This window comes from Schistocerca serialis, chromosome 6, assembly GCF_023864345.2.
Source record: "Schistocerca serialis cubense isolate TAMUIC-IGC-003099 chromosome 6, iqSchSeri2.2, whole genome shotgun sequence".
Taxonomy (NCBI): Eukaryota; Metazoa; Arthropoda; class Insecta; order Orthoptera; family Acrididae; genus Schistocerca; species Schistocerca serialis.
In genome coordinates, this window is record NC_064643.1 from 286,662,655 (window position 1) to 286,689,425 (window position 26,771).

Here is a 26,771-nt window from a genome sequence, read left to right on the forward strand (position 1 = left end):
ATGAATCCGGGTTCACATTCGACATAAAAATGAATGAAATCTTTTAGTATATGTAATGCGTTGTCATAGAGGTAAAGTATGTTGAACAGATTATGTCAGCATACCTTTACACGTAGAAGACAGAAGGAAGCTAGATCAGGAATTAACATCTCATCGAGCCCATTGTAAGCGGTGTACGATTTTGGAAGAAGCAATGACAGAAATAAAAGAAAGATTCAAGAGTGGATATAAAATTCAAGGTGAAAGGATATCAACAACAAAATCCGCTGATGACATTGCTGTCCTCAGTGAAAGTGAAGAAGAATTATAAGATGTGTTGAATGGAATGAACACTCTAATTAGTACAGGATATGGATTGAGAGTAAATCGAAGAAAGACGAAAGTAATGAGTAGCAGCAGAAATGAGAAAAGCGAGAAACTTAAAATCGGCACTGGTGATCTCCAACTAGACGAAGTTAAGGAATTCTGTTACGTAGGTAGCAAAATAACCCATGATGGACGGAGCTATGAGGACATAAAAAGCAGACTAGCACTGGCAAGAAGGGCATTCCTGGCCAAGAGAAGTCTACTAATATCAGACAGGCTTAATCTGTGGAAGAAATGTCTGACAATGTACATTTGGAAAACAGCATTATACGGTAGTGAAACATGGACTGTGGGAAAACCGGAACAGAAGAGATTCGAAACCTTTGAAATGTGTGCTGCAGATGAATATCGAAAATTAAGTGGACTGATAAGGTAAGGAATGAGAAGGTTCAACGCGGAATCGACGGGGAAAGAAATTATGGAAAACACTGACAAGAAGAAAGCACAGGATGGTAGGGCATCTCTTAAGCTACCACGGAATAATTTCCATGCTACTAGAGAGAGTTGTAGAGGGTAAAAACTGTAGAGGAAACCAGAGGCTGGAATACACCCAGCAAATAAGTGAGGTCGCAGATTGCAAGTGCTACTCTGAGATGAAGAGGTTAAATAAAATCTTCTTTGCAGTTTATTCATTCAATGGGTAGGTTGCCACTCAACTGATGCAAACGTCTGAGGTTCCGATCCGATCTCCAACCTGATACAGGATTTTACCTGTCACTACTTATTTGTGATAAAAACACCAAGTTGCGCACTATTTTGTGTCTACACTCAACTGCGCGCCTGGGAGAAAATCCGTTCAACAGAACCATGCTTAACAAAGCACTGTGGTGTTTAAGCTCACCTTCGGGTCGAGTGCAACTTTCCTCATTCAAGATAAAATATAATTGGGATGGTCGGGTGGGTATTTTAACACCATTGCCCCCTCCCACTCCGACCGAATACGAGTCACAATATTCTGCTCGTTATACAGAAAGGAAAACCCATGAGAACAGACCAGACCTTTCGTCTTTCAAGGGTGGAAGGGCTGCGTGACGGGTTACCGGAAAGGGAAAAAGGTGTAGCGTGTAGCCGTTCGGGGAAACCAGTAAAGCCAGTTCATGTGTGGCGATAGAGCGTAGCGGATCGTGAATATCTCTTCCTTGCCCGGACAAGGACTTATCACGAATTTTAAACAGTAGGCAGACGAGCAGTGGGTCGATGTAACTACGTTCCCAGTGATTTCACGGTGTTTGGCAGTGCCTTTGCTGTTCACGTGCATGTACTATGCTTCAGGTGAGTACATAACGGTCTTTGTGGCTTGTATTGCAGTTTATTTGGCTGGTGTTTATTTATAATTTAAGTTCAACTATAAATATTTGTCCACTGTACTACGGTTCACTCAGCTCTCTCCTGTAACGGGCTGTTTTCAAACATTGTTCCTCTGCTGTACACAATATCGAAAACAACAGTGAAAAGGCTACATATTTAGTAACAACATTAGTGAAAACTGCGCAAGAATGACTTCTGGAAAAGCTTTCGATGCATTATCGACTCATTTTAGAAAGGAAACTGTCAAAAACAGTCGATTATATTACTGAACTGAGTTCTTATCATATGACAGAACGAAGCACATGATACTGAGTGCTTCAGGAGCAAACTATGAGAGGCAGAGAAGCTTAAATGCAGTGGTACTATTCGTGTGATACTCAAATATTAATATATAGTTAGATAGTACTATTCCGATCTCAGACTTTTAGTAGCTAACTCGTTTATTTTAGGTAAATATTCTCCGTGAAGACCTGTACGAATATCCTGCCAGATCCTGAGAAAGTTTTCGGGCAGGTGCTTGCAAATGCAAAGTAAATTAACAAGATACAATTTCGTTTGACTAAACGGTTAATGAGTCGCAATTGGAGTCATTCGAGAAATGCAGATACCAGGTACCTACATAACGAGAACATATCATATAGAACGACTGGAAAGGCGAAACAGAGATCACAGTTAGAGCCATGTTTCGCTTGATTGGTAGTGTACTGGGAAACTACACTTCATCTGTGAATACTATGCTGGTAAAATGCCAGTACCAGCGATACTGGTAGGTTTATACAGCTATAATATTTGCATCTTCTATTATGATGGATTATTTAAGAATACAGACGAGATACAAAGAATGCCTTTGATAGTCACCCAACTGACAGAGGAGAACGTTAATGTTCTAAATACACTGTCGGAGAATGACACGGAGCGAGATTGCATAACGGTTGAGACTCTGGACTCTCATTCTAAAGCAGAGCGATTTAAATCAATATTTGGTTTTTCTGTGCTTTTCATGAATAAATTAAGGTGACCCTTTGATGAAGACACAATCGATTTTTCTCCCCATCCTTGTTCGTTCTGAGCGCCATTGACAGGACGTTAGACGTTAATATTCTCCGAAGGAAGTTGAATATTTGGTGAAAATCAGAAAATTTCGGGAGTTAGCGTGGAGTGAGGGACGCAGGGATGTTCTCCTTCCCCTGCATAAAGTTCTTGTTGCGCTCGTAGAAATTAATTTACTCTGGCCCTGAGAAAATTTTTCATTGTAATAAAATATTTTTTTCTTGTTTTCAGAGTAGTGACAGTTCAGTCCATTTTCATATAATATTCTAGCAATCAAAAATCATTGCGTCATGAATTGCAGCAAATAAACGTAATATACGCTACCGCTGTGTTATTAATTTAGGTTCATCTTGCACTAACATGTGTCCTGTAATGTTTAACAGAGACAAGTGCTGTGATGATGAATTTCAGTTTTCTACGTTGAGCTCAAAACGCGATAATGAAAAAGCTGGGTACGTATAAATAATTTGTTTCATTCATTACACTGAATTTAGTGTTCTTTCTCTGGTGCAGTGTAGATGTATTGACCGTGTATAAATAACAAATTCGCATGGAGAAGTAAGATTACTGACATATGAAAAGCTAGCAGAATGTAACTGTCTCATTTTTATTCAACATTACAAACCGTTGAAACAACGCTTAAAAAAAAGTTTTATTACTTGTTTTGAGTATGTACAGGTCTTTTATAATGGTGGTACTGAGGTTTAATGTATTGACTGTGTTCGTCTTGCTACATCTTTGCAGTGCAGTTTAGTCTGTAGGTCTTGGTATACACCATCTGATCAAAAGCATCCAAACACGTACTAGTGGATGTCAGCATGGGGTGTGTTAATCTATCCTTCACCTTTGTGACGGCTTGAACATTGCTGAGGTCACTTTTGATGAGTTGTCAATGTCAGTCCTCAAACGCCGATACCAGAGCTGGTTCTGATGTTGGACGGTGGGGTCTGGAGCGAAGTCGACTCTAACTCATCTCACAGGTGTTACATAAACTTCAGCTCTGGACTCGACTCTGGACAGACCAGTGCGTTTCAGGAATGTTGTTGCACACAAACCGTTTCCTCACGGATGCTGCTTTAGGATAGGGTACATAGTCATACTGATACAATCATTGCCTCAGAACTGTTCCTCTACTGTATTCAGTACACAGTACCGCAAAATATGTCAACATCGTCTTAAGCGCAATAAGCAAGTACCATAACGCCACGTCCTCCATACTTCATTGTCAGCACTGCACATGATGGCAGGTAAAGTTCCCCAAGCATTCGCCAAACCCAAACTCTTCTATCGGATAGTTGCAGGGTATAGCAGGATTCATCACTCAAGATCACTCGATTCCAGTCATCCAGTGACCAGTAGCGTCACATTTTACACCACTTCAAGCGTAGCTTGGCACTGACGACGGGAAATGCAAGGCTTATGGGAACTGCTCCACAACTATATCTTATTCTTTGTGTCTGCCTACACACACTCATTGCGCTAGCTGGACTGCTGGTAGTACTTGGGAACTCAGAAGTGCAGATTTCAAGGGAATTTTTATAAATACCTTCCACAATGCTCGACTGTCTCTGTCTGTCAGTACATGAGGTCTGTTTGGTCTCGATTTAGCTGTGGTTATTCCTTCGTGTTTTCCCTTCACAACCACGTCCCCAACAATCGACTTGGGCAGCCTCAGGAAGGCTGAAATATTCATGATGGATTTGTTACTCAGGTGATGTGATTACTCCACGTTAGAAGCCAGCGATTCTCCTGATCGACTCATTCTTCTGGTACTGCTTTACTACTGCCTACACAATACTCTCTGCCTCGTTTTATATTGGCGGCTCCACCTCTCTTGATATCTAGTGCTCTGTTGACATTATATGTTTCTGTAATCACAGCTAGGCGATGCTAGATGTGGTGTAAAGAGGGACGTCACTGGGCAGTAGATGATTGCAAACGTGGGATCTGCAGCGATGGATCATGCTATACGCTGTGGCAACCTGATGGAAGGGTTTGGGTTTGGCGACTGTCTGGAAAACGTTACCTGCCATCAGTAGAGGAACAGCTCGACGGCGAAGATTTTATAAACAAGGGAATGAACCCTGTCTTAAAGCAGCAACTGTGAGGCAATGTTCTCAGGACAATAACTTTTCTGAAATGGACTGGCCTACCCGGAGCCCCGAACAGAACCCACTGGAACACCTTTGGGAGGAGTTAGAACGTTGATTTCGCTCTAGACCCCAGCGCCCAATACCACATAAGACAGTATACATAGTACTGAAAGACACGTTACAACGATACCCATCGATTAAAATACACAACATAAACATTAAAAGAGAAACAGCCTCACGATATTTGGGAGTACACACTGACGGAATGCACAGTTTCACCCAATACATGCGCATAACTTCCAGTAAAGCAGAGAAAATACTCTACGAGGTTCCAGCATAATCAGAAGATAGTACAGACTACCTGTCACACACTTGAGTATACTACTTTCCTCTCTATGAATCGGTGGTGAGCTTCGCAGCAAGTACACGGGCATGTAAGCTAGCTCCAGTGACCAACAGGACCTTGGAGTTCGTGGAGAAAGGAGTGTACTCCTGAGGCAGTCGTGGACATTATGCACTACATCAGCAGAGGCGCTGTGTGTGTGGTATTGGGTGTCTTCCCGAACGACATAACGATAGGATGCAGGGCCACATGCTGTTGGCTTGAAGACACGATAAGATGAGGGAAATAATAGGGGAAACTGTCGAACACCAAGGCCAACTAAATGCTTGGTGGCTGAACGTCTGGCAGTGGGAGTGAGACCAAAGTGATAAAGGGTGTAAGTTGTACATCATTTTCCCGAACGTCAGGGAAAGGTAAAAGATGAATCATGCCAATTGTGGCCATGGCATGGTTGATTTCCTGACTGGTCATGGACCATATCCAGATCACCTACAGTGCGCCTCACTTACTGTGGACAGCAACTGTCAGTTTAGTGAAAATGGATCAGTCGAATGTATCATGCTATACTGTGAATGATACTCATACACACATCGAAATGTTACGGGAATTAGAGCAGAAACACTTCAATACACACAGGTATTCAAAGAAATCTGTACAACTAAGTGAACTAACTGACCACATCTTCAAGACAGAATACACCATCTATAAGCAAACGAGATCTTACAGGCGAAGTAGCAAACGGCAAAGAGATGACATGTTAGTTCAGATAATGACTCCAGTACAATGGACTCCTCCAACACCGACTTAGAGGACGTAACTCACGAAGAAAAACATGTATCCACTCAAATATAGAAACATTTAACCTAGATCAACCCAGAGACGGATTGTTATACAGGGTGGTCCACCGATTGTGACCGGGCCAAATATCTCACGAAATAAGCGTCAAACGAAAAAACTACAAAGAACGAAACTTGTCTAGCTTGAAGGGGGAAACCAGATGGCGCTATGGTTGGGCCGCTAAATGGCGCTGCCGTAGGTCAAACGGATATCAACTACGTTTTTTAAAAACAGGAACCCCAATTTTTTATTACGTACTCGTATAGTACGTAAAGAAATATGAATGTTTTAGTTGGACCACTTTTTCCGCTTTGTGATAGATGGCGCTGTAATAGTCACAAACATATGGCTCACAATTTTAGACGAATAGTTGGTAACAGGTTGGTTTTTTAAATTAAAATACAGAACGTAAGTACGTTTGAACATTTTATTTCGGATGTTCCAATGTGATACATGTACCTTTGTGAACTTATCATTTCTGAGAACGCATGCTGTTACAGCGTGATTACCAGTAAATACCAAATTAATGCAATAAATGCTCAAAATGATGTACGTCAACCTCAATGCATTTGGCAATACGTGTAACGACATTCCTCTTAACAGCGAGTAGTTCGCCTTCCGTAATGTTCGCACTTGCATTGACAATGCGCTGACGCATGTTGTCAGGCGTTGTCGGTGGATCACGATAGCAAATGTCCTTAAACTTTCCCCACAGAAAGAAATCCGGGGACGTCAGATCCGGTGAACGTGCGGGCCATGGTATGGTGCTTCGACGACCAATCCACCTGTCAGGAAATATAGTATTCAATACCGCTTCAACCGCACGCTAGCTATGTGCCGGACATCCATCATGTCAGAAGTACATCGCCATTCTGTCACGCAGTGAAACATCGTGTAGTAACATCGGTAGAACATTACGTAGGAAATCAGCATACATTGCACAATTTAGATAGCCATCGATAAAATGGGGGCCAATTATCCTTCCTCCCATAATGCCGCACCATACATTAACCTGCCAAGGTCGTTGATGTTCCACTTGTCGCAGCCATCGTGGATTTTCCGTTGCCCAATAGTGCATATTATGCCGGTTTACGTTACCGATGTTGGTGAATGACGCTTCGTTGCTGAATAGAACGCGAGCAAAAAATCTGTCATCGTCCCGTAATTTCTCTTGTGCCCAGTGGCAGAACTGTTCAAAGTCGCCGCCATGCAATTCCTGATGCACAGAAATATGGTACGGGTGCAATCGATGTTGATGTAGCTTTCTCAACACCGACGTTTTTGAGATTCCTGATTCTTGCGCAGTTTGTCTGCTACTGATGTGCGGATTAGCCGCGACAGCAGCTAAAACACGTAATTGGACATCACCATCATTTGTTGCCGGTCGTGTTTGACGTTTCACATGTGGCTGAACACTTCCTGTTTCCTTAAATAACGTAACTATCCGGCGAACGATCCGGACACTTGGATGATGTCGTCAAGGATACCGAGCAGCATACATAGCACACGCCCGTTGGGCGTTTTGATCACAATAGCCATACATCAATACCATATCAACCTTTCCCGAAATTGGTAAGCGGTCCATTTTAACACGGGTAATGTATCACGAAGCACATACCGTCCGCACTGACGGAATGTTACGTGATTCCACGTACTTATACGTTTGTGACTATTACTGCGCCATCTATCACAAAGCGAAAAAAGTGGTCCACCTAAAACATTCATATTTCTTTACGTACTACACGAATATGTAATTAAAATGTGTGTTCCTATTTTAAAAAACGCAGTTGATATCCGTTTGACCCATGGCAGCGCCATCTAGCGGGCCAACTACAGCGCCATCTGGTTTCCCCCTTTAAGCTAGACGAGTTTCGTTCTTTGTAGTTTTTTCGTTTGACGCTTATTTCGTGAGATATTTGGCCCGGTCACTATCAATGGACCACCCTGTATAATCATGGCCAGTTACTGTACCAGGTGCCACGTTAAACCGGTTACTTTAATGACACTGGTTTTTAGCACAGAGCATAATTTAGAATAAGAGTTCACACATGACAAAACACACGAAGAATCACAATATGTAGCACACACAATACATATGAATAATAATCCTTTATCATATACTACACAAACACCATGTAGAATGTATAACCCAGTGTGGCTGGTTATTGAACCAGGCACTCGGTTTAACTGTGAAGTACTAACCTGGAATTAAATAGAATAGCATATTAACACACCTCATCAAGTAACCTTGGGAGGCACTGCACGGGGATGTTGGGTTTGGGGTCACATTCTGAGTCCTGCTCCCTGGGCAGCGCAGGTGAAGGAGCACCTACCACTCAATCTATGATATCTTCTTCTGTCGTTCTTCTTACATAAAAAAAAGTTTACATCTTCCTATTTCCAATTTCATATTTAATAGATGAAAAGTATAATATAGCTAGCATTTACACAAAGAAAGAGTGCGGAAGGTCTCCACGAGGCTCTGTCTCCACGTAGTGCTGCATGGGCCACAGAGCCCACGGCCTCAGCAGCGTAGCAAGAGCCGCGTGGTTGGGGTCCTTGGTTCCAGCTAAGGGGACTGATTGGAGCATTACAGCCCGCACAAAACTTGCAAGGTGGCAGTTACTAGTAGTCCAAATGCAGCACGAATAAAACGTGCAGCAATGCATCACTACCTACTCTGGTTTCGGTTCTTGAGGATAAATGGGTTGCCAATTCCTCCATAGGTAATCAGACACGTAATTCAAAGTGTTCATCCCATGTTAATGTCCAGACATAGGTGTCTGGATACCTTCGATCAGATAGTGCATTTAGTTTTTCTTTTCATTGTTTAGAGAAAAACCTGTCACTATCTGATTGTTTATCATCGTTCATTGAATTTGCTTGATTCTTTAATTTAAAAGTTTTCGGGTTCGCAATATAGTAGTTAAACTTACGAAAATCATTCACATATGTACTTACTTTCAAATTGCTCTTGTTGATTAAGGCTTTTAAATTTTAACTTTCAGACTTACTAAGACAGATATGTGGACCATTTTCACTGGTTTTTCTTCACTGATTGGAGTCGTAGTTGTAATTTTGGTAATCTGTTCATGCTGCCCGGGTTGTAATCTGTATAAGCGAAGGAACAACTGGACTGTTTACAAGCGTATGTATCTTGCTGCTGTATAAGGATAGGTAACTTGCATAGATTGAGAATCACGTATTCATACTAACAGATATGAATTTTCAGGCTTTGGCAGGGGTGATACCTCATCTGGGCGAAAAAAGAAGGGTAGTGTTAACAAAGGTATGTGATTGAATACTTTGTGAGCTCGCTTGACTTTCATTCATTCACTGTACTTATTAGTGGTATTGGACATGCAATACTAACAGAAGGTAATTTACAGGTGTCAAAAAGACAAAAACTTCAGTGCCGTCGTTAAATCAGATGCCGTCTGTAACAGTTGTTGCAAGTCAACCTGTGCAAGTGAATTTTCCACAGTCGTATACTCCAGAACAAATTATGGGGCACGCTGTGTACAATCAATTACCTCATCCACAAGGTACACCCTTCCCAATTAAGTAAGAATTGAACTAAAATTCATCCATACTGCATAGGAATTGTGTGTGATCTGCTACTGTATTATGAAGTACGAAAAAAAAATGCTTCTTGTCTACTGACACTTCTTTCGTATTTACATCGCAAAAATAATTTAAATAAAAAAACTTTAATATAACACGATAATAAAATGGACTATCTGTATGGGGTTATTAATCTGCGTGGGCTTAGAAGAAGTTATTTTATCTTTTTAGGCCATTTTAGAAACGTGTTATACATTGAAGCGCCAAAGAAACTGGTATCCAAATACAGAGACATGTGAACATACAGTATACGGTGCTGCGTCGGCAACGCCTATATAAGACAACAAGTGTCTGGCGCAGTTGTTAGATCGGCTACTGCTGCTACAATGGCAGGTTATCACGATTTAAGTTAGTTGAACGTGGTGTTATAGTCGGCGCACTAGCGATGGGACACAGCGTGTCCGAGGTAGTGATGAAGTGGGGATTTTCCCGTACGACCATTTCACTAGTGTACCGTGAGTATTAGGAATCCAGTAAAAGATCAAATCTCCGACATGGCTGTGGCAGGAAAAAGATCCTGCAAGACCGGGAGCAACGTGACAGAAGTGAAACCGTTCCGCAAATTGCTGTAGATTTCATTGCTGGACCATCAACAAATGTCAGCGTGCGAACCATTCAGCGAAAAATCATCGATATGGGTTTTCGGAGCCGAAGGCCCAATCGTATATCCTTGATGGCTCCACTACACAAAGCTTTACGCCTCGCCTGGCCCGCCAACACCGACACTGGACTGTTGATGGCTGGAAACATGTTGCATGGTCGGACGAGTCTCGTTTCAAATTCTATCGAGCGGATGGCCGTGTACGGGTGTGGAAACATCCTTGTGAATCCATGGACTCTGCTTGTCAGCAGGGAACTGTTCAAGCTGGTGGAGGCTCTGTAATGGTGTGGGGCGTATGCAGTTGGATTGATATGGGACCCCTGATATGTCTAGATACGACTTTGACGGGTAACACATAAGCATACTGTCTGATCACCTGCATCCATAACGTTCATTGTGCATTCCGACGGACTTGGGTAATTCCAGCAGGACAGTGTGACACCCCACATGTCCAGAATTGCTGCAGAGCGGCTCCAGGAACACTCTTCTGAGTTTAAAAACTTCCGCTGGCCACCAAACTCCCCAGACATGAAGGTTACTGAGCATATCTGGGATGCCTTGCAACGTGCTGTAGAGAAGACGTCTCTACCCCCTCGTACTCTTACGGATTTATGGACAGCCCTACAGGATTCATAGTATCAGTTCCATCCCGCACTACTTCAGACATTAGTCGAGCCCATGCCACGTCGCACTGCGGCACTTCCGCGGGCTCGCGGGGGCCCTACACGATGTTAAGCATGTGAACCAGTTTCTTTGGCTCTTCAGTGTATAAAAACTTTTTAGTTAAATAATTATTTTCTGCTTTTTGATCGTGTGTGTGTGTGTGTGTGCGTGTGTGTGCAGTTTTTCAATAGGTTTCAAGAATTTTGTTGAGGTTACAACAGAGGATGTGATAAGTTTCAGGTGTATTTAAGTTTCTGTTCACCTAAGTCGTCTAGTATGTCGCTTCCTCTCACTTATATTTCGCAAAAGGCCGTGACGGTAAAAGTTAGAGAGATTCGAGGTCACCGGAGGCTTACTGGCAATCGTCCGGACTGTAAAACATTCGCAACTGGAACAGGAAAAGGGTGGAACAGCAGCAGTACACAAAGTACCCTCTCCAGACCCCTCCCACTGCTACATACCAGACTGCGTATTTCTTTAAGATACCTTCCGTACTATACTGTCGGAGTTCTTTCTATGTATGGTCCAAGTTTCGTCAAGTGGTGTTACTTGGCAGTGACACATCATACGAAAGTTACTTTCCTCCTTAAGTTTTGTGCACCAGTGTATTATGCTGATTAAAACTGAAAATATAGTGAAGTCCTGATGTTCTCCTTGCTTACATCCATTGAAGTTTTGATTAAATGTCTGATTTACCATCATTATTTTAGAGGTTTTTTGACGTAATTACGAATAAATAAAAATCGCCTACCCACGATCTGCCCTCTAAGAAACTTGTTAGCAGATCTTATCAACTAGCTTACCTGAAAGGTTGTAAGCATATCAAAATCCCATTAATCATAGTTTATTGACATTATTCTCCTCATACGTACTTCAATGAAATCCTAAATGTGCTTCACAAATGCCACTACAAACATCATGGACTACCTGAGATGTAGTAGCTCTTCTTACATTATGTTCCTCGTCGGCTAAAATCGTTCCGATTTCCTTTCAGTTGTTATGAGAAACCAGTGAAAAGCGTTAACCGAAATATGTACACAGTTTTGGAATACTGCTAAGGAAGGTTGGAACCGTAATTCAGCACTACCTCCAAACGAAGCGCTTCACTTTTGCATATAAATGCAAACAGCTAGGCATATTTCTTGTTTTCCTACGCCGTTTTGCTAGCTTCAGTGGTATCAACACTCTCACCGAGCGAACTAATCCTGTCTGCGTACCACAGTTTTGCGTCGTGGTTATAAGTCGGGTATATCGAGTGATTCGGTGTGGCAACAAACAACATTACGTTCTAGCACTGGTAGGTTGCACTCAAACTGTCGTGTTCTCCAGTATAAATGCTTGGTCACAGCAAAGAGCGAAAGCTCGTGAACGCTTGTATTCGCACCGGTGTAAAGAAGGCTTAATTACGGTTATTTCGGCGATTGTTCAGAAGCCTAAGTGGAGGAACTTTCTCCTTTTTCGTATGCTGAGTCCTTTCAGTCATGACCTGGGAATTCTTTGTCTGAAGTATTTACTCCTACCTTATGTTATTGAGGTAAGTGTGGGTACAGTACATTATTCTGTTTGCATTGTTCAGAGCTTGTTCAACGATTGATAAACTGAAATTTCATCAATCTTCATGTGTATCAAAGTGAGCCGCATTTTGATTGCTGGAACAAGGCGCTTAAAATTGCAAGTCCACAACTGCTTCTTAATGTTCGCTTGGTTTGTTTGATGCTAAATTGGTTGATGTTACTATAAAAACACTGAATAAAACGGCCTCTTGTGGCACTATTGGCTAGCAAACCACAAAAGCTTTCATCGCAGTCAACTGGTGAACTATCCTCATATGCCACCAGCTTTATCCTCCAGTCAGTGCGTTGGTCTTGTCACACGTAGTTGAAAATAGTTAGTACAAAACTTTAAATTAAACATTTATCGACCATTCCGAAATTGTCACTACTGCATCGCCCACTAAACTAGATGTGATTGTTCCATACAATAAGACTTACTTTCATGTAATACAACAACTAATTTGATGTTCAAAACTGATAAATCTTGTGTTCTAAATATTGTGATTTCTCCGAAACTACTTATCGCATTCAGAAAGGTGAAGTGCAGTTGAATTCATCTCGTTGACATCAACAATACTTCCAACACACCTGTTACAAAAGAAGAGACTGGTACCAAAATCTCTGTAATTAATACAACTTCGAAAAGAGACTATACGTCGTTAGTGAAGATTTTCTTACAATTACATGAGTGAAAACAGAATTACGATATCTTAAACGAATCCAAAAATTTTTGATGTGGACAGCTTACTGAGATCATCCATTATGCTCACGATAAGCCTTTATCATATCTAAGTCTTTCTCAAGCGACGTGAGAAATACAAACTACGAATTAAAGTTTCCCAACTAGCTCATCTTGATAGCAAAGATGAACTGTATAATTCGATGTAATAAATCTGAGACAAAATTTTATTTCGATTCAGCGAAATCACTGTGATCATAAGTGAACACAAAACTAACGTGGGGTAGCAGATGTGTACCAAGCTATCAAGTGTGATTCGCTTGTTTCGTAAATTAAAGTCGTGAATGGTTTACAGCTGAAAGAACTAAAAATGTTGACAGTATCTCCCCTTGATTTTAAATTCTCTCTGGTATCACAACAACAAATAAAGAAAGAGATTTAACTTTTCACAGGGATATAGAATACAAAAAATCAGGCCACCACTACCGCACGAGTGGTCGACTGTGAAGAGCAAACAAATTGAATAGCTGGCTGGCGGCCATTAGTGTGGTAAACTGACGCGCGGAGCTCGAATGATTATACATCGCTTTTGGTTATAAAATGCCTTCCCTTGACTTAGGTCACAAACATAATGCCTCATTTAAATACGTTACTACAATAAACTTTTTAATTTATGAACAAACAGCAACTAGTCACTGTTTATTAATTTGTCTTACGTACTACATGGAATCTGCCGTAGCTAAAAGTTATGAACTGGACCCCTAGCATTTTTCGTAGTTCATTAACGACAGATGTACGCAAAATGCATCAAAATACTCGAAGATTTGCCCACTATATTAATAGAAATTTTCTGATTCTACCTTGCTTTAGATTTTATGACCAGAAGTGCGTTATATACGGCATAGTGCTTTGGCAACTCACGACCAAATTATCAAGTTTCAACCTAACCTAGACTGTGAAAACACTACCGATCAGCCAACTTTCTTCAAAATGATAAGAACATATAAAATGGTATTCTGTCGGTCGGAAATCTTGCCTCCTGACAGCGTGTAACCATTTCTGTAACAGCTGTGGTTTTGAGAAAGGAAACCTGCAAATAGATGCACAGACATTATGCTAATACCGTGTTACAAAAACATTTATTAAGCAAGTGCACCGACATACAAAGCAACTTAAAATATCCACATACCTGTGAAATATAATATTCGTTCCTTTCTAGAATTTATTTGTACAATTAATCACTGCACAACTCTTCACCATTGTACTTCTTTTGATTGGAACATACAGACAGTAGAATTACGAGTAACAAATACTGTATGTACACCCCAACAAATATACAACTTTGAATCAGGGTCTTCATAAACAACAATACTACACACCACATCAGACTACAACCACTATAATGGCGTCCAGCCGAAGGTTCAAATTATCCCGCGACTGCAGCGCCATCAGTGAGTCTAGTTATTTTTTACAAGGTCTTTGGAAAAAACTAAGTAAGAGCCAACGTAGCTGCAGATCTTTGCCTTAAGGTCCATGATATGTTAACACTGACGTACCCTACAGATATTTTGAGAGATTCTCACAGTGATTTCTCTGTTTACAATGGACCATACAGCATGCCAATTTGGAAACATTACTTCTTTACGTTGATACATATTTGTCTACGTCTTAAAGTTTCAAGTTACCATTGAAATGTCCCCTTTGAACAATTATACAAGACTGTCCTTAAAATGACACACAATATTTTTAGCGCAACGCAATCTGACTTTCAAAAATCCCTACAAAAGAATGGCCCTGACAAACATTAACCTATACCTTTCACAAATCACTTACCTCACAAAAATCTTCGTTACTCAAGCGACAGCAATACAGTGAGCGCCACTACTGCCAGCTAAATAAAAGATTCAAACTACCGAAGGCACTAACTACTGATATGCATAGTTAGCAAATGAAAGATTTTGATAGAGAACAAACAATGTATTTACCTTACTAGTGTTCAAAAGTCGTAATATATATAGCAGTTCATGACAACCAGTCTTACAAATTTCAAAACTCCGCCATCTCTCTCCCCACATCCACCACTGCTGGCAGCTCACCTCCAACTGCGCAACGCTATGCGCTGTTAACAGCCAACAGCCCAATACTACAATGGCCGACAACAATGCAAACTAGCCACAGACTGCACACAGCACAGCCAGTGATTTTCATACAGAGCGCTACGTGGCATTACCAATATAAAAACCTAAACAGCCTACTTACATAGCCTCCATGCTCCCCACAAAAAAATTTTACAAATTGTTTTGGGCAGTGGCCAATACAGATTTGAAAAATTTTTTCATAATTACAATAACAAAGAAATCAAATGCACACACTTATTGATACAATGCTAAAATTTTCTCACAGTCCATAAAGACAGTCCTGATCATTCATCACAGTAAAATTGCAGTGTTTTTTTCAAAGTCTGAGCAGTAAAAGAGAATGCACACGGAAGTAGTGGATTTCCATGCAGTCTTGAAGAAGTAGTGTTGTCCTTCCAACGGAAGGACAGTGCTGACTCTTGACATGCAAACAGGTAATGGGCCACAACAGAGCAAACCCACGACAGAGTCAGTCGAAGTTTTGAAGAATATTGGTAGGTAGGTCATCACAGAGTAGACCCACTGTAGTCCTGGTAGAGATTACGGTATTGGTGGGCCACCAGAGCTGCAGACCCACTGCAGTCCTTGTAGAAATAATGGTATTGGTGGGCCACCAGAAATGCAGACCCACTGTAGTCCTTGTAGAGACGGCCAGCAGCCATCTGTTGCGACTGTGCAGGTGCACAATCACCATCGAAGAGTCTTGCGGAGAATATAGCAAGTCCATAAACCACCACTTGTCCACTCACAAAACTTTTTGGAATGTCCTTAGAACCAGCAATGCTGTTATCCAGTCCCTCAGTGAATTATCAACACACGTGCAAACACTAACAGTCCCTACTTCTCACATATTGTCCATATACTATGACCAACAGAAACATGTGCAGTGAAATGTAACTTACAAGTTACTTAATTTGATGAACTGGTGTCAATTACAATTTTATAACATAAGAATACAATAACAAAGGTGCAAAATACATCATTAAAGAACATAACAATACAGATAACATTTGTGGTAATGCAGGCTTTACAAAAGAATACACCAGTGTTACAAGAATTATGACGTAAGTACATACATAAAAGATCAGAATAACTTTTGAAACATCAACTTCACACATGAGCATTAAAACAAAACAGAATAAATAATGTCTAAACATCTTTACAAAGTAAATAACATATTATTAGAAAAATTCTGCAACATAACTCTTATTAGCTAAACACATAAAGACAGGAAAAACACAAATTCACATAGCATAATAACACAGAAGTCCAGGACAGGGTTTGTTTTCAGTGTGACATTTGGTACTGCAGTCCAACCCAAAACTTCATTCCATAGAGCTTTCCTCTTATTTCAACATTTGTTTCCACCAAAAAAATCCTATCCAAGCATGCTTTCTGTATTCTGTTCACATCCTGTTTCAAAAATAGTTTTTCTCCACTGTACAATACTTTTTCGGCCGAACCATTTTCTTATAGCTTCTCAATGCATTTCTTCCAATTCATCACAGTTAGTTTCTTATATAGTCTACCCCCTCTTAAGCTATCTTAAATCTACTGAGCTCAGATATATATGCCAAGGGACGAGGCAATGCAGCAGCGCATAACAAATTAACACAAACAGCAATGACAAAAATTCAAATTGGCAAAGCAAGCAGCAGTAAAATAAATTAGCAGAGCAATTGCAATATTACAACTAATATAAGGCAATGCGCAGCAAACAATAAAAATAAATCAGTAGTAAAACTGGCTTAACAGAGTAATACAAAGTGAAATTCAGTAACACTATGCCTGGCAAGTAGCAGCAGCAAATGCAATAACTTATACCTAAACATGACAAAGCTCAAGCAGAAAAAATAGTACACTAAACACAACAATGCAGATAAGGGAAATGTCTGTTCACATCTTAATATCTATGTCATTAAAGTGATGCACCACAAAGACTAATTCTACAAAAGATTACCAAGTACTTGAAAAGAAAATTATATATGCAGTTACTGTTATTAGTCCCTTCTTATTGTTCTTTCCATTCCAAGAGCTCCTTTTTCGAAGATTGTGGATCATAAAGTAATTATTTAATAGATCTGTTGACAGAAAGTGTTCACATTAGCAAATGCATTTAATTTTATTTTATAAAACCAATGCTGCAACACAGCTGGAAACCAGATATTACACAAAATGACCAATCTCTCAACTAGAAAGACAATAGATGTAAAATGTTTCTCATCATTTCATTAGGCATTTTAGTAAATATCATAAATTAAGAGCTCCACAGTATAATCATATGTTTTCAAGTTTGAGCGTGTCGTATTTGCTATGCTTTCTACAAAGAAATGTCAATAGCGATGATAATGGCCTCTCTTTTCTTTCCACCTGTGCCTCTGAAAGGCACACACTAATGGCTTTTTTCCAGGTGATTGTCGCGCTGCTGGGTGCCCACGACGCTTTACGTGAAGGTGGTCACTTAACTTTCTTACCGAAATATTTACGACAGCAGTAACAGTCTCATATAAAAAATTCAACAGGTCGAGAATTTGCGTTACAAATGTGTAGAAACAAGATCCTATCAATATAACAGAGTCCAAAAAATTTTTTGCGTCATTGTGATACATTCACGCATGTACACACATTTCATAACTCTTTAAAGTACGATTCTCAGCTTATTGATCATAAACATACCTCAACAGCATAATACACATCGTCATCGCAATAATAACATCATAACAGATCAATCACATCTCAGAATCGTGGCAGCTTCTTTCAATAATTTCAAGACCTTCAATAAAGTCATCTACCTCAAACGTACTTCAAAAATCTTGATCCCTTACCAAATACATCATTCTAAGCTCTCATAGTATCACAACAGTTCTGAAAAAATATGAAGAGTTCACAAAGTACAGGCAAAATACAATTTCATAAGTGTGAAGTTATCCAACTGTGTAATTGCGTAAACATCTGTCACTGACGTAGTAAAAAAAATGTTTATTTCTCTGTTAAATAATCAGATAGCTGTGTAATTCTGTTACAGAAATATGATACCAATGTGCAAAGTTGTATAAGCAAATACCATATTAGCTAGGGCTCCTTGTGCTTGCCAAACACACGGTACACAAAGTAGGCATGTACCCCCCTGAGGATTAATGTAATAATACCCTCAGGTGTTAGAGATTACAGCAATGGAATGAAATGTATCACGGAAAACTTTCTTTGTAATTCAAAAATCTTGAAAAATAAATGGTTTAAGTACAAAATTAATCACTCAAATGCGTGTCCTGTAGCGCTAAATGTGCGTCTTGCTGTAAGATAATTCTGTGGAACTGTCGTAGTTATCGACCTCTGTAAGCAAAGTTCTGCTGAAGTCAATGTACTTACCTCATCATAAACGAAAGTGAAATGCTTTGCGTATAGATACCATAGTTATTACGTACGTTACCGTGATCAAGAAAGTACTATAATGTAACGTATTGTTGTGCTACGAAAAAGGCTGTCTCACTGAAGCTATAACACAAAAGTTACTACTAAAACATATTTTACTTTCCAGAATAATACAGAAAAACTGTGCAGATATAAAACAGATACAGTGCAAAAGCAACATTGTAAATTGTCACTCATTAGTAGCTTCGTGATAAAATCGTGTAGCTGTCACATAAACTAACCACTGTGTCATCTGGTATCTCACAGAAAGTACTTTAAATCCAGAATGTATTTTCAAGTAAACCAAAATGTTGCATTAAAATCTCATTAGCAGTACTGGTAAATGTTCTAAGTATGTGAGCCTTATAGTCGTTACGTAATTGTGCAACTAACAAGCAAGAATGTACACACACAATAACACTGTGATGTCTGTTCACTATAACAATGCATTCGTAATTTCTGTTTAAATAAGTTCTATTGGTTCTTGATTGGATATTTAACTTCATTGTTGCATGGTAACAGTTTCTAAGTCTGACAATGCATACTAGAAATGTGAAGTGAAATGTTTTATGGCAAAGACGAAGTAAAAAAGCAGATTATCTTTCAATGAACGGTTTTACATGTGAAATGTGTAAACCTTTACTCTTCCTAGTACGCAGAGTTTCAACTTCAGCGCAGTTATCACGTGGTATACGTCGGATTCTGTAAGGTCCATTGTAAACTAGAAAGAATTTGTGACTCAAGTGTTTCTTCTTATGTGACAATGAATGAGCTTTAATGAGAACTTTCTGACCAATATATAATTTCTTTGCATTTGTTTCACCGTGTAGTTTTCTCCTTTTGTCTGTTGCAGATTTTATATTTATAATAGCCAAATCAATTATGTCTTTGTGTCGAAGATTACGTGTATTCGGGAAAGGTACAAGCTCTCTGATTCTGTTCGGTGGTTCTTCATTCTTCAGTACAAGAGTAGGTGGTAAAGCAGTGGAGTCATGAGGCATTTCATTCAGCACGTTTTGAAATAAGTGTAAATATGTGTCCCAATGCTGATGCTTTCTGTGACAATAAAGTCTGCAAAGCTTATTGATTTCTTTCATAATCCGTTCGGAGGGGTTACAATGTCGTGAGTACAATGAAATAAAAACAGGTTTGATTTTATGATTCCGAAGCATGCGTGACCAAACAGCAGATCTGAATTGCGGTCCATTATCTGAAATGACTTTACTAACGTGTCCAACTTCACGTAAGAAATTTTTAACAAAGGCATTGGATACAGACCGTCTAGTGGCTTTACGTAACGGTGTGAAAGAAACAAATTTTGAAGTAAGTTCAACAGCGACTAGAACGTACGAAAATCCATTAGGTGTTCTGACAAACGGTCCCAAGAGATCAACAGCAGCAAATTCTTTTAATTTAGAAGGAATGATAGGAAACAGCGGAGCACGATGGGCGATAGTAGATGGTTTCGCCTTTTGACAAAGTTTACAAATAGACAAGACTCTTCGAATTCTCTTTTCCATATTGTTAAAATAACAAGTCGTTCGAAGAATATGATAACATTTTCGTGGGCCAAAATGTGCATAGCTGAAATGAATGTACCAAATGAGCTTATCAACAAAATCGTCAGGAATGCAAAGTACCCATAGCTTGTCATCAAGAGTGCAGCGTTTGAACAGTGTGTTGTTTCTAACCAGAAAATAATGCCGAATCTGAGTGTGTGTCTTTTCATGCCATTTACTTTTGATGTCTTTCCAAATCGGATCTTTATCTTGTTCATGAGCAATGTCCTTTAAAGATGTGGTGATGAAGTTTTCAAAGGCGACTTTCTGAATGTAAAGAATACTGAAATTTTTCTCGAGGTTGCCTTCTGTGTTACTTTTCTCAAGCCCAGCCGGTGCGCGTGACAGAGCGTCCGCAACAATGTTCTCCTTGCCGGGAATGTAGACTATTGTGAAGTGGAATTCTTGCAGAAACAATGCCCAACGTTTTAACCTGTCATGATTTAATTTTTAAGACATAAGAAATTGCAATGCACGATGATCACTGTATACTTTTACGTGCTTACCAGAAAGAAAGAAACGGAATTTGTTAAATGCCCAAACGATAGCTAAAGCTTCTAATTCAGTAACGGAATAATTTTTTTTCAGATTTTGTTAGCACTTGGCTAGCAAAAGCAATGGTTTTCTGAACAGTAGTGTCATTTTCTGCGGCTTCTTGAAATAAATGGGCACCAAGACCGATTTTAGAAGAATCCGTGTTAAGGCAGAAATCTTGTGACAGATCTGGATGAGCTAGTATTGGCACGTTAAGTAGCGATTCTTTCAAAGAATTGAATTCCAACTGTGCTTGTTCGTCCCAGTTCCAAATAGTATTTTTTCCAGTGAGAGAACAAAGTTTTGGTGTCACTAGAATTTGTATATTCAGAAAACGACGGTAAAAATTTACGAGAGCTAGAAAACAGCTGACTTGTTTTTTTGTGGATGGAACTGGAATGGCTCTGATTGCTTCTAACTTTTCAGGATCCGGTTGAATGCCTTCAGAAGAAATAATATGTCCCGAAAACCTCACCTTTGACCTACCAAATTCAGACTTTTCCAAGTTAACTGTAATTCCAGATTCTGCAAAAATATGTAACACGCTGTTGGGGATGCGATTGTGTTGTTCCCATGAGGCTTCTGCTATCAGAATATCGTCCACATATAAGGTGATGTGACGTTTTAAGATCTCAGGTTTATGGAATGAATGCTGCCGAAGAAATGTTCAAGCCAAAAGGTAGTTTCCGAAACTGATAACAAACGCCGAAACAAAGAAAAGCTGTGTATTTTCTACATTCTGGATGAAGTTCGATCTGATAAAAGCTGGATCTGAGATCAATAGAAGACAACACTTTTACACCATTAAAATTTTGAAGAAGTTCTTCTAACGTTTGCGGCCTGTCTGTTTCAGGAATGATGATAGTATTGATTTGTCTCGAATCTAAGACAAGCCTGATCAATCCATTTTTCTTCACAACGACATATAATGGATTGTTGTACGAGCTTACTGCAGGCTCAATAATGCCCTCGTCAAGCATAGATTGTATTTCTGTTCTAACACGGTCCCTATAATGCGCCAGAATTTCGTATGGTCTAACACAAAATTTCGTATGCTCGCAAACACGAAATTGGTATTGAAATACCTTGATTGTTCCTGTTTTGTGGGTAAAAACTATGGAATGTGCTTGTAAAATCTCAAAAAGGTCTTGCCTATCAGTGTCATTACAATTCTCAATTGTTTGAATTTTATTCTGAATTAACTCATTAGTATCAAATCCGCCGTCGATATCATCCCTGTCAGTACTTGCAGAGTGATTTTTAGTGTCAAGTTCCGTCGAAAATTCCGAGCTGTTGTCTAACAGGAGGTAAAGCCGATTAATTTCTTCGTCATGGTTTGGGAGCCAATCTTCAAATTTCAAAGCTATTGACTTACCTCCTTTCTCTAAACTTATTTCAGCATCGTGAAAGTTTAAGATTGCTTTGTATTCATTCAAAAAGTCTACTCCAAATATAATTTCCGTCGACAATAATGGAACAATAAGAAAGTTTATAGAGAAGCTGTGGCTTTCACAAAAGAATTCTAAGTTGGTTTGTTGGCGTACATGTACACTTTTTCCAAAGATTGCACCTTGTAATTTAATCTTACGTAACGGAAGTGTGGGAAAATCGTTCGATTTGTTGCATTTGCTAAAAGCTGTTTCACTAATTACTGAAATGGGACTGCCAGAGTCAAGTACTGCCGTAAATTTTACGTCATTTACAGTAATGTGAATCACAGGATATGCAATGTTGTTATGTTTTAAGTCGTGTTCCTGGAGTAAGATGTCCCTAATGTCTTCCGTTTTTACGTAATTACTAGCTACTGCAGCTGCTTCGTCAGTTTCATAAGTACGTTTTGTGGCTGCCAGCGGTATGAGTCATTGCCTATTGTGTCTATGTTGGCGCGCGTCGTTATTGGGATTTGGAGACCTAACTTCTACAAATTCACCTTGTCGAGAGGACCCTGCTCTGTTTGAATCCCGCCAGTTCTGATGCAATTCACATCTGTCGTTACGATCATATCGTCTGTCGTCATGTCGGTAGATTCCATAGTTTCTTTCTTGTCGGTCACATGGTGGAGAATTTCTCCCTGAATCGTAACTGTGCGCTGGACCGTTGCATCTAAAGTTATTCTGTCTCCCTTGATAATAACTATTTTTGGTTCCCATATTGTCTGTTTCTCTGATTGTCTCTGTGATAGTCATTACCGCGGAGAGGTGATCTTCCCCTGTAATTGTTACTACTCTGCCAACGGTTGTCATACGGGTGGTGTCTGTTTTGGTCACGATTTGTGTTGTGAGAATAGCCTTGTCGTGTCGAGTTATTATTTCTTTCATCGCGGAATAGCGACGGATGTGACCTGTAATTGTTGTGTTCCTGTTTTCGCGTTCCGCGATTGTCAGTGTCAATTTCTAATTCTTGTAAGAGTCCCTGAAAAGCTTCAATGTCGTCTTTGCAACATCCTGCTAAAATAATATGTCGTAAATGTTCAAGTAATTTGATTAAGCAAATCCGGATTAGTTCTGAGGGGCTGTATGGTTTGAAAGATACTGATTTTTATGCATCATGTCTTCAAAATATTTCATAAGACTGGAAAATTCAGATTGTTCGAAACGTTTCATCATTATGATGCTATGTTTTACTAGGTCTTGTGTAGCTTCAGACCAATACGCTGAGAGGAAGGCATGATAAAATTCTCCTTCACGGTGACAATCGTGAATGACCGATAGTATTCTTACAGCTGGTTCATTCTCCAAGTAGCCACACATAAATTCTAACCTGTGCTCCAATGACCAGTTGGGAGAAAAACAATGAGAGAATTGATAGAGCCACGCTTGTGGATGAATGTCGTTGCCAGAATTCTTAAATGTTTTGAATTTACGTGTAGTAATGAACAGCTTATAGTCAAAATCATCGTGTCGGCGAGTCGCACATCGCTCATTGTTACTTCGTTTCGGCGGTTCCATCTCAAAATCCAATGCGCCTTGCCAATTTCTTTCATAATTTCCGAAGTGTCCTGTGTTATTATTTTGTGGTTGTTCCGTATTTCTATGTCCCTCTTCCCGTACTGGAGCGCGAGTGTCCTCTGAAATATGTAATTCTTGTATTACTTGTGCCAACTGATCTTGTACTTCCCGGATTTCTCTTTTGTACTGTGTATTGATTTGATTTTGATTTTGTTTGAATTTTCTAATTTGTTCATACTCTTCAGTGTCCGTGAAGGCTACAGGTCTTGTGTCATTCAGATCATCATCTACCTTTGTAGATAAGTTACTTTATCCGTTAGTGAAATTATTTCCTCGGTGTGTTTTTCTGAACCAAGTTTCAGAGTGTCCATTTGTGTTGAAATCGTATCTACTGTGTCCTTTAAGTATTCCTGAGTTTTTGCAAGTTGCGTAACCGAATCGGTAGATGCAACTGAGTCAATTTTAGCATGCAAGGTGTCGTGATTTTCATGAACAATAGTCTGCAGTTCTTTTATGGCTGCTTCGTGATTCTGTAATGCATTTTTATGACGCGAAAAAATAGGTTGGAAATGCTCACAAATTTGTGTTTTTACGTCATTACAGATTTTTTGACATTTAGATTCAATGTTATGTAACTCAGTAGTTAAATCTTCACGTGTTTGTTCAAGTGTGGTGTCTAACTTCCGAAGATTTTGTTCCGTTGTGTCTAACTGTTGCTGTGTTTGTCTCTGGTATTGTTCCATTGTGTCTACCTTTTGAAGATTTTGTTGCATTGTGTCTAACATTTGAAGCTTTTGCTGTGTTTGTCTCTGATTTTATTCCATTGTGTCTAACTTTTGAAGCTTTTGTCCCATTTGTTGCATTAATTGTAATAACAATGCACTGGTGTCTGAAACATGTTCCTCAGTGCTTTTCGGCAGTGAATTTGCACCGGCAACATTCACATTTTGACAAGCGGAAAATGTGTCTTGACTCATTTGAGAAAACGGTGAGAACCCAAAACCTGAGTCTACAGTATTTGCAATACTGTGTTCTGTCATTCCCGATTCCTGAGGCGAGCTGTTGCCGACCGATCGATCGATAATGCTTCCCTGTTCACTACCTGTTTCACTGTCTACACCATTATTTGACGCCCGCTCCATTTCCCTATGCACAGTTACCAAATTACTATTTTGAATATTAGTTAATTCATTACATGGTGGCGCTAACACACTGCTTTCGTCTTCACTGTCATTTCTCAGTTTACTTTGGAGCCTAGTATTACGTTTTTCACACGCCATTATTGTCACAATATTTCACACGACAACACAGAAAAACACAATTTGAAGAGCAAAAATAAGAGAACACATTAACATAGCACTGAAAATAATATCTAATTAATTGCAAGCGCAGCTGCGAAATACTTGGTGCAAATTTACATGCGTGCCACACCTGTTTTACTGTACAACAATGAAAGACTGCAACTACAAAGGAGATTCTCTCTACAATTACGCGCTAGCAATAAACAAAATCTATACTAATTACACAAACTACAAGAAAAAAGATCAGAAGATTCCAGTGAGGTATCCTCGGCTAAGGGTCGACATATGAAACGTCCCTTTTGAACAATTATACAAGACTGTCCTTAAACTGACACACAATATTTTTAGCGCAACACAATGTGACTTTCAAAAATCCCTACAAAAGAATGGCCCTGACTAACATTAACCTATACCTTTCACAAATCACTTACCTCACAAAAATCTTCGTTACTCAAGCGACAGCAATACAGTGAGCGCCACTACTGCCAGCTAAATAAAAGATTCAAACTACTGAAGGCACTAACTACTGATATGCATAGTTAGCAAATGAAAGATTTTGATAGAGAACAAACAATGTATTTACCTTATTAGTGTTCAAAAATCATAATATATATAGCAGTTCATGACAACCAGTCTTACAAATTTCAAAACTCCGCCATCTCTCTCCCCACATCCACCACTGCTGGCGGCTCACCTCCAACTGCGCAACGCTATGCGCTGTTAACAGCCAACAGCCCAACACTACAATGGCCGACAACAACGCAAACTAGCCACAGACTGCACACAGCACAGCCAGTGATTTTCATACAGAGCGCTGCGTGGCGTTACCTATATAATAACCTAAACAGCCTACTTACACCATCTGTATCATGAGTTTTTAATTTCCTTAGATATGTGTTGTGTTTTGAAGCCGACATGTCATATGATAAAACTGAAACCTTATTATATTCTTTTTGCAGCTGTCATGCAGTCTTCAGAGTCTCCACCACACTGTATTGTAGCAGTTACATATGATTCTCGTCGTATACAGCTAGCACATAACCCAATATACCGACAGTAAAACAAATTTCAGCAGAAGTATTTTTAATATTTCGCCCAGTACAGTGGTAAAATGTAGGTACAAAAGTTAAGACGTCATGATCAAAGAAGACTGTGTGATATATTCTTACGAATAGAAGAAAATATTTCTTGGAAAATACGAAGATATAATTATTTCTGCCCTATATTTAAGTTGCTGAGAGAAAGCGATGCGGGGTGTTATTTAAGGAGTTAAGAATAGGTAATAAAACCATATCCTATAAAAATCACAGTATTTATTTTAATACTGTTTTTTTGCAACCTAGTAATATTAGTACATATTAGTTTTACGTAGCACTGAAGTGTACTTTCAAAGTCTGAAAACGGAACAGATAGTTGAAATTGAATAACAATCGAATTACAAAAGTCCTGGATGTAGTCTTCCCTCCATTTGTCATCAAACACCTGCAGTACTACTCCTTAGTTGCATAAAACAGTTATGTTTAAGGACTTAAATAATTCAAATTGAGAACTATTTAACAGTACATTGTAGTATATATGTTTACATATACTAAGTAATGAAAACCTACTTTGTGCCTTGCTCATGATTCAAACTACCAGGTGTTCCTCATGTATGAGAACTATTTGTTTTCATTAATTCATGGATACCCTTCATTACTACAAAAACACAAAATTGTGTAATGGTTCTGTGAAGGCAGGTTAAAGATTATCGAAAAATAAATCAC

At 39.4% G+C, this 26,771-nt stretch overlaps 1 protein-coding gene across 1 annotated transcript; it reads left to right on the plus strand.

The window, feature by feature from the left end:
- The first annotated feature begins 1,546 nt into the window (after positions 1-1,546).
- LOC126484596 (uncharacterized) lies at positions 1,547-26,157 on the plus strand. The gene is made up of 5 exons (XM_050108158.1): positions 1,547-1,638; positions 9,006-9,145; positions 9,230-9,286; positions 9,387-9,542; positions 25,968-26,157. The coding sequence occupies exons 2-5, from the start codon at positions 9,022-9,024 to the stop codon at positions 26,066-26,068; spliced, it is 438 nt and encodes a 145-aa protein (XP_049964115.1). The 5' UTR covers positions 1,547-1,638; positions 9,006-9,021; the 3' UTR covers positions 26,069-26,157.
- Positions 26,158-26,771: the final 614 nt, after the last annotated feature.

Excerpts from the sequence above, each read along its gene's own strand:
- LOC126484596 (XM_050108158.1), top strand. The coding sequence starts at position 9,022 with ATGTGGACCATTTTCACTGGTTTTTCTTCACTGATTGGAGTCGTAGTT. Across the intron at positions 9,146-9,229 it reads CAACTGGACTGTTTACAAGC|GCTTTGGCAGGGGTGATACC; the intron begins GTATGTATCTTG and ends ATGAATTTTCAG. Across the intron at positions 9,543-25,967 it reads TCAATTACCTCATCCACAAG|CTGTCATGCAGTCTTCAGAG; the intron begins GTACACCCTTCC and ends TTCTTTTTGCAG.